Raw genomic sequence first — 9,103 nt, 5'->3', positions numbered from 1 at the left:
AGTTGTTTCGTCGTGCGTCCGCTCGGATGGGATAGTCCGTGTGTATTGTCAAATATTCGTTTTCGTAATGTTACTGGTACGTATGGCCGTACTTTTTCTTGTGAGATGTCGCAGTAGATGGTAGTTTCGGTGTTGTCAAGGCGGAGTTTCCTCAATTGGAGTGAGTTAGTTTCTTCTCTTGTAGTATTTTCTGCAGTTCTTCATCAGTTTCTTGTTCTTGCGCTAATTCTTCTGTGGTAACGATGATCGGCATGTCGATTGCACTTATTCGTCATAATGCGTCTGCTACTGTGTTGTTGTCTCCTTTGATATATACTATTTCCGTGGAGAATTGACTTATATAGTCCAACTGTCTTGTCTGTCTTGGCGTGGATTTGGAGGATTTCTGCAAGAATGCGTAAGTAAGTGGTTTGTGATCTGTTTTGATCAGTAACTTGCGTCCTTCGACTAGTTGACGGAAGAACTTTAGTCCACTGTATATAGCTTGCAACTCTCTGTCATATGTGCTGTAGTTTTTTTGTGTTGTACTGAGTTTCTTAGAAAAGAAGCCAAGAGGTTCCCATGTTCCTTCGTTATATTGTTCCAATACTGCTCCCATCGCTGTATCTGATGCGTCAGTTTTTAAAGCTAGGGTTGCGTCTGTAATTGGATGTGCTAGTTGCTGCTTGCATTCGTCGAAAGCTTTTTCTGTTTCTGGGTTCCACTGGATTGCGCGTTTGTCTTTTTTCTTTGCTCCTTGAAGATATTGATGGAGCGGTGCTTGTATTTGTGCTGCATTTGGCATGAAACGTCTGTAAAAGTTTATAATTCCTAGAAAACGACGAAGTTCGCTGACATTCGTTGGTTTCTCGAATTCTTTAATGGCTTTAACCTTATCGTCCAACGGTTGAGTTCCTTGCTCGTTGATTACGTAGCCTAGGTAACTGACCTTGTTTTTGGCGAAGTTGCATTTAGCGACGTTGATGGAAAGGCCGTATTGTTGTAGTCGTTCGAAAATTAAACGTAAGTGCTTACGGTGTATTCCCATGTCCGGAGATGCAATAAGTATGTCGTCTATGTAACAATGGCAGAAGTCCAGTCCACGAAGTGTGTTGTCCATCAACCTTTGGAATGATTGCGCGGCGTTCCTTAAACCAAAAGGCATCACATTGTATTCGTAGAGGCCAAAGGGTGTTATGACGGCTGTCTTCGGGCGATCCTCCTCTGCTAATGGGATTTGGTGGTATGCGCGTGCTAAATCTAGTGTTGTGAACACTTTGCATCCGCTCAGGCTGTGTGCAAAATCGTGCAAGTGTGGGATTGGATATCTGTCTGGGACTGTTATCCTGTTGAGGCGTCTGTAGTCTCCGTAGATTCTCCAATCTCCATTCTTCTTCGGCACCATATGAAGTGGGTTTGCCCACGGGCTGTTGCTCGGTCGGCAAATGTTAGCATCTAACATATGCTGGAATTGTTGTTTCGCCATTTCTAATTTTTTTCCTGTTAGCCTGCGTGCTGGCTCTGCTACTGGTGGGCCTGTCGTAACAATGTAATGCGCTACGTTATGCTTAGGTTTGTACTCTATATGGCTTACCGGATATGGTTATCGCACTGAATTCCCGTAAGAGATCGACGAAAGGACTAGTTGGACTGAAGGTAGTAAGTTCTTCTATTTTTGTTGTTGATAACTTTCCACTTATTTCGAATTTAGTTGTTGAATCCAAGAGTGTCCTTCGTCCAAGATCGACTAACAGTCCATAATGAGCTAAAAAATCTGCTCCCAAGATAGGCTGTTTGACGTCTGATAGTAAAAATGTCCATTTGATGCTTCTTCTTAATCCTAGGCTCAATTTGACTAGTTTCGTTCCGTAGGTGATGATAGGCGTGTTGTTAGCGGTGTATAACCTAAAATTACCTGCCGTAATTTTGCCTTTGACTAGGTTTTTTGGTAGGACGGACACATCTGCTCCCGTATCTACAAGATAACGTATGCGACTATCTTTATCTGTTATTGTGAGGCGGGGTGAATGTGCGTCGTGGTACCCGCCATATCAGACGACGCAGTTAGTTTTCCGCGTCCTCTTTCTTCCACTTGCATGGCGTTAAGCAATGATAAGCCTCCTTGCCGAATCTAGTATGATAGTAACATATATCGGTACCTCTATGCTCTTTTGTTGCTGGTGACTTGTTACGGTAGTGAGGTCTATTCCTTGATCTGCTTCGGCTTCTCCGCCGTCCAGTTTGAAGTTTCTTGAATTGCTTCGCTAGGGCTTCTACTGAGGCTTTCAGCTCTGTGATCTCAGAGGTAGATTCGGGTTTCCTGGCGTTTAATGCATCGCTTGTGCTAAGACAGACCTGGCTTATGTTAATCTTTGACATATCTAAAACCTTGTCTGCTTGTAACGCTAGTTTGGATAAATCGCCTACCTCGCTGATTGCTAAAATACTACGTACGTTGTCTGGTAGTTGTTCCAGAAATAACGTGCGTAGAACAATGTCGCTGCACTGAACTCCTGCTAAATTACGTAATTTTTGCAGAAAATTAGATGGCTTGTCGTCCGTCAACTCGTGGTTACGTAGCAGTCTTCGCAGTTTTGTTTCGCTCGTCTTACCGAACGCGTCGATGATTCTCCGTTTCAGTACGTCGTACTTGTTCGTTGCAGGCGGGGAGGTTACGATGTCTGACATGAACGGTAATACGGTAGTATCTAGATTGACCAATACGTAACGGTACTTACTATCATCGCTCGTGATTCTTGATAATGTAAAGGAGGCTTCTACCTGCATGAACCAGAGTGTCGGGTTATCTCGCCAAAATGGCGGTAACTTGATCAACTTGGCGCTATAAATCCCAGTTTCTTCAGGTGTCTCGGTCTCGGCCCTCGATATTGCTCCGTACCTATTTCGCAGTGGGTCATCCCTGCGCGCATTTTCAGGCGCCTCTTCGTCGCCGTGTATGCTTTGAGGCGGTGAGCGGTGTACGGACATCGCGACTGTGCCACGTGCTCGATCGCGTAAATTAGATTAAGCCTTTTCTTAGCCGTCTTGCGGCGTTCGTTGCTTGTCACCGATCACGTCAGGGTCACCAATTATTTCCCTCTGTGGGGATAATAAAGGATCGGGTGTCCAGAATGACGACCAATATTAATATTACAATGTAAAATATATTTGAAACGCGCTACGTACTACACGTGTTCACTATCGCACGGACAATGGGAGAGAAGAAGGAACATATATTATTAATAACGATATACATTGCGACGTTTTTCTCCTTCTTTGTTGTTCTAATTTTGGTCGGATAGAACGCCGTCAAACACAGGAGGAATGAGATATGATTTCCGCGCTCGGAGGAACAGGGATGAAGGGTGCTCGCGCGGGCCGCGGCGGAGCGGAGGCAGTTCGATATCTCGATAGGTTGAGCGCCAGATGCGGTCTTTCACGCATCAGTTTTCTTTTCTACAAAATTTTTAAACAGCGCGAAAGGTGATAGCCTCCTTCGCCACGGGCTGACTAGCTCGCCTAACGGTAGAGGGGAGGGGTTCTTTGAGCGAGCCGATTAATTAATTCGATGCGCGAGAGACACAGTAACGGATATCTACGATCACAGGGGACGAACATTCAAATAAATTACGCGAATTTAACTAGACAATATAACAGATTTATTAATAAAGAAATAACCAATGAAAGAAAAATATAAAAGTCCAATCGAATGACAAGTCAGATCGAAACGAGGTTCGCAATACTTCGATTGACGACAACCAAATGAAGTATAAAATACAATCGAAAATAACCGGAATAATGAGACGTGATTCCGTGAGACCGCAAATGTTCGCTCGAGGTAACTAATCGAAAAGAAAGCTAAGACGGTATAATAGTGGTAAACCGAGTCAAATACGCAAGGCTTTATAATTACGGTAAACAGACTCGAATGCACGAAACTCTATTATTACGGAGAATAGAGAGAAGCGTCCCGAATATTACAAGTACTGAGAACTGAAAGAAATGCGTGAGCTTTTGCAATTACGAAGAACGGGAAGAAGCGCGCGAGCGCTTACGATTTCGGAGAACCGAACGAAGCGCGCTATTACAAGTACGCAGAACAGAAAGAAATACAAGATCCTAGAATTATCGAAAACGGAAATGCACGTTTGATACTTTATTTTATTTAATTGCAGTATAACGTAACCAGAGATAACGCCACGACGATGTAACCTACTGCAAGAACGGCAATCTCTGGTCGATCGGAACGCGGAATTCGCGTGTCGCAACGATAAGGCGTTCCTGCCGGTGCACACGCGGCACGGCGGGTGTCGACAGCTTACGCCTCCGACAGCCGATTGTTCGCACGTCCGCGGTCAGCGGGCGGCGAGTCGCCAGAAAACAGAACGCACGTAGAGAGAGATGGTCGAGAATCGAGGCCCGTGTTGATCGCGCAACTTCCGGTCTGCTGTCACAATTTCCAAGGTACTCACCAATTCGCCGCTCAAATTGTCGCGGAACTTTTCCCTTGGGGTGGCGGTCGACAGCACTTACAATCGGTCGGAGTCGCTCCACTCCGACCGGCGATAGCCTCGAGGTAAAAATTCTGCACTTAACGCGCGTCACACGGATAACGGAGAGGCGAACGAGTATATCGGGTGAGACCGATCGACGGATCACTGTCGCCCCTTGACTACGGTCGCACTCGACTTCTTTTCACTACCGCGAAATTTACGCAAACGAAACACTAATCGCGACCGGCCAGAGGGGTCGACTCGCGAGCTGTACCGGTGAACGACGTACAAATTTCCGAAATAAAACTCAAGATAGCCGGGTGACCTCACCGTTGAACTCGTCTCTCGTTGCTTCCGCCACGTCATCTTTTTCCGTGCCGAGCGTTCGCGATACTCTCTCTTAAATTTCTTCGAAACTCTCGCAGAACAAGTCTTCTCATTCTCTCGGAATCGTTCTATTTATCCTTAACTAATCGCCCCGCACCCCATCGAGAGGGGTGATAGGCCGTTCCCGCGCGCTCGAATTTTCGAGCGTGGCGCAAGGGCGCATCGTGCGCCCGCGGTCCTCCGCACCTCCGATGGTCCGCTGTTCCGGCGCGTTTTTCCGCGCCAAGTGCTCGGGAAATCTCCCATCCGGGCCGCTCTTTGCGGCCTTTGTCTCTCTCCAGCGGAGGGCACCGGCTTTTCCGGATTTTTCCGAGAAGGTTTAGCTCCTTCGCGGGGTGCTTTCGGCGCCCGTCATTGCTGGCCGGCCCTGGGATGCTGGGCCGATGGACCGAAATTGTGCGAGGCTGCTCGAGTATCGCCGACCCTTGTTTTTCACGGCCACTGTTTTGGTCGGTGATGATTCGGCAAGGCCGCTTTTCTTATAGGCTTCCAGGTTGTTCTTCGGTATCGCCGCCAATGATTTATTGTTCCCAAAATCATACAGTTTAGACAAATAGGATTAAGAATAAAGCTTTTGTTTATAAACGAACGCGCTCGCCTCTCTGAAAATCCCGGCGGGGCTCTCGATCTCTCGACCGGCGCGGCCGCTCGGCTCGCGTCACGCAGTCTTTTTGGCGGGTGGACGTCCGTCGTGACGGCAACGTCACAACATATATACATCATAAAACACAAAAACATAAATAAAATACTGAGCAGAACAATCTTAAAAATAATATCATATCTGCAGCTTAAATGAAAAATAAATATCTTATAAATATAAAATAAAATTATTTTTAAGTTCATTCTTTGGTTTAAAAGATTGCACGTAAAGTAACAAATATCACTATATAAGGATTATTAAGCCAGTCCAAAAAAATACATTACAAAATAATCCAATTGCTTAGAAATATAAAATATTTAACATGCTGTAACATTATGTATGTCTCAAAAGCTTTTGACTGTAATAAAACTATAATAAAATAATCAAATGTTATAAAATAAAATGATTTTATGAAGTTTACTACGTTTATTAACAAGTTTATCCAAAATTCGTTCCGTCATATTTTTATTATATTTAGAAATACGAATAAAAATATATAATGATGTTATAGCTCTTATTAATTGTATTTCATGTAGTTCCTCCATTCCTGCAGTATCTGTTACAGGATGTTGTGGTTTGAATAAAGACATAGCTATTGGAATATAATGTTGTATAGTAGTTCGAATAATATTAGCTTCAAAATGGTTTACGTTCATAGATTGCACATTTAATTCAGCTTTAAAAGCTTTTTCAACAAATAGTATTATATTATAAACTACTGCAGATGGTAAATATAATTTACCACGATTAATTAATTTCATAAAAGAAGATTCTGAATATATTTCTGAACAATAATTATGTTCATAAGTCTTATTATTTGTATTAGTTAAAATTGCAATACAATCATCACATTTTATTTTTTTTATTAAACCCCGAACAATATAACCAGATATATAATATAAAATATTTTGCTGAATAAATGATATATTAATATTCTCCATAGCTTGAATTATATTTGTTATACGTTTAAAATCATTACAATCAAAAGCTTCAGAGTTCTCTTTGGTTTTAGTTTTGCACTTACAAATGGCAGGCATTGCAGTGTTATCCACAATGCAATTTGCACTAATACTACTTTTAACATTATTTAAAAACAAAAGTTTTGTATAATCCATATGAATTGTAAGCAGTCAGGATTATTATTCCAACCCCCTCTAGCTCTTATGCAAGAAAAGAAAAGTTCTAAATGGTCTTGCGAGCATTTATACGGCAAAAATAAACGTAATGGATTAACTTTAGAAAATAAATCCTTTGCTAAATTGATCATACTATACATATTTATTATAAAACCTACTGCAAATGTTGATCTTCGATGATGAAAAATAGGAACTCCGTCAATTCTTAATTTGGAAATGTAAAGAATATTATTGTTAAAAGTATTTATAAAATAATCCAAATTTTTAGGAGTCATGGGCGACTTGAAATTCGTTCCAAAACAACTTCTAGCATTTAACATGTCAAACAGTTTATCAAATATTCTTATGAATTCTGTTGTGGCATCACTGTCTTCAAATCCTAAAGTTTTTATTTCCCTTAAATAATCGATGGCATCAGCAACACTACTGCTTATTGTTTGAGATGCAAGTGAAACGTTCATTTTTTTATTAAAATAATGTATATGTGCATTACCTAATTTATTTGCTAATTTCAAATCTTTTTTTCTTGAATGTCATGTAATTTCCTAATATATGCAAAAGATATTTCCCGATTTTCATATGTAATTTTGCATTCTGCGAAAGTATTACGACATAATTTAATCATATGTGAAAAGTCTAATATACTGTAAATATATGAATCAGATAAAGAATGTTGAAATGCTGTTTGCAAATAAGAATAAGAAAAGAAAATCTAATTCTGAAAAAGCGTTTGTTTCGTCGAACAGAGCGCATAACGTCAATGAAAAGCCTCATAAAATATCTGGCAAATAATAAACATGATACTGAAGGTGTGACAGAAGTTTTAAAGACTAATTTTAATGGGTTTTCATTAGAAGTTTTGAAAAATGAATTGAAAAATAACAGAGTTTCAGCACGTCGTAGAAGATATTCTACCTCAATTAAACAATTTGCTTTTACATTATTCTTTTATTCTCCACGTGCATATGAATTTGTACGCAGTCAACTATATTTACCGCATAATAGTATGTTCTGTAAATGGCTAAGTCATAAAAATCTCCTACCTGATTTTCTTACTGAAATATTTGCATATTTGGAAAATAATCTCGTACCTGGTTTTCTTACTGAAATATTTGCATATTTGGAAAATGAAGCACATACAAAAGATTATTTTAAAAAATGTTTCATTAGTATTTGATTCGATGAGCATAAGAAAAAAATTAGTGTATGATAAATTATCAGATAAAATACGTGGATATGTAGATTATGAAGGTATTCCTACAGAAGATTCAAAAGAATTAGCTACTGAAGTATTGGTGCTATTAATTGTTTCTTATACGGTAAAATTTAAATGTCCAATTGCTTTTTTTTACAAATAAAATGCCATCAGTTGTACAGAGCGAAATTATACAGCAAGCAATAATCAAACTAGCAGAAAAAGGCATCACTGTCCGTTCAATTACATGCAATGGTGCAAAAAGCAATTTAAAAACGTTACAATTGCTAGGATGTAATTTTAATTTTAATAATTTCGTAAATATGGATTCTATGAACATTCCATGCATTATACATCCCAAAGAATATAAATCGAATATGAAACAACATTTTCATCAAGAAGCATCAACAGAAAATATAGATTTAAATGTACAAAATGCGCTTTGTCCGAAGAATGAAAAACAATATTCTTATTTGCAAACAGCATTTCAACATTCTTTATCTGATTCATATATTTACAGTATATTAGACTTTTCACATATGATTAAATTATGTCGTAATACTTTCGCAGAATGCAAAATTACATATGAAAATCGGGAAATATCTTTTGCATATATTAGGAAATTACATGACATTCAAGAAAAAAAGATTTGAAATTAGCAAATAAATTAGGTAATGCACATATACATTATTTTAATAAAAAAATGAACGTTTCACTTGCATCTCAAACAATAAGCAGTAGTGTTGCTGATGCCATCGATTATTTAAGGGAAATAAAAACTTTAGGATTTGAAGACAGTGATGCCACAACAGAATTCATAAGAATATTTGATAAACTGTTTGACATGTTAAATGCTAGAAGTTGTTTTGGAACGAATTTCAAGTCGCCCATGACTCCTAAAAATTTGGATTATTTTATAAATACTTTTAACAATAATATTCTTTACATTTCCAAATTAAGAATTGACGGAGTTCCTATTTTTCATCATCGAAGATCAACATTTGCAGTAGGTTTTATAATAAATATGTATAGTATGATCAATTTAGCAAAGGATTTATTTTCTAAAGTTAATCCATTACGTTTATTTTTGCCGTATAAATGCTCGCAAGACCATTTAGAACTTTTCTTTTCTTGCATAAGAGCTAGAGGGGGTTGGAATAATAATCCTGACTGCTTACAATTCATATGGATTATACAAAAACTTTTGTTTTTAAATAATGTTAAAAGTAGTATTAGTGCAAATTGCATTGTGGATAACACTGCAATGCCTGCC

The 9,103-nt window shown here is 39.2% G+C and overlaps 1 protein-coding gene across 1 annotated transcript; it reads right to left on the bottom strand.

Annotated features, from left to right (window-relative positions):
* Positions 1-2,043: 2,043 nt before the first annotated feature.
* Positions 2,044-2,967, bottom strand: LOC112638642. Its single transcript, XM_025410720.1, has one exon. It carries the CDS (start codon positions 2,965-2,967, stop codon positions 2,044-2,046), a length of 924 nt encoding a protein of 307 aa, XP_025266505.1.
* Positions 2,968-9,103: the final 6,136 nt, after the last annotated feature.

This window comes from Camponotus floridanus, unplaced genomic scaffold (genome assembly GCF_003227725.1).
Source record: "Camponotus floridanus strain SB8 unplaced genomic scaffold, Cflo_v7.5 scaffold34, whole genome shotgun sequence".
NCBI classification, from domain to species: Eukaryota; Metazoa; Arthropoda; class Insecta; order Hymenoptera; family Formicidae; genus Camponotus; species Camponotus floridanus.
The sequence above is the reverse complement of the archived record's forward strand: the minus strand, read 5'-3'. Positions and strand labels throughout refer to the sequence as shown.

Coding starts and splice junctions, on each gene's coding strand:
- LOC112638642 (XM_025410720.1), bottom strand. CDS start 2,967: ATGTCCGTACACCGCTCACCGCCTCAAAGCATACACGGCGACGAAGAG.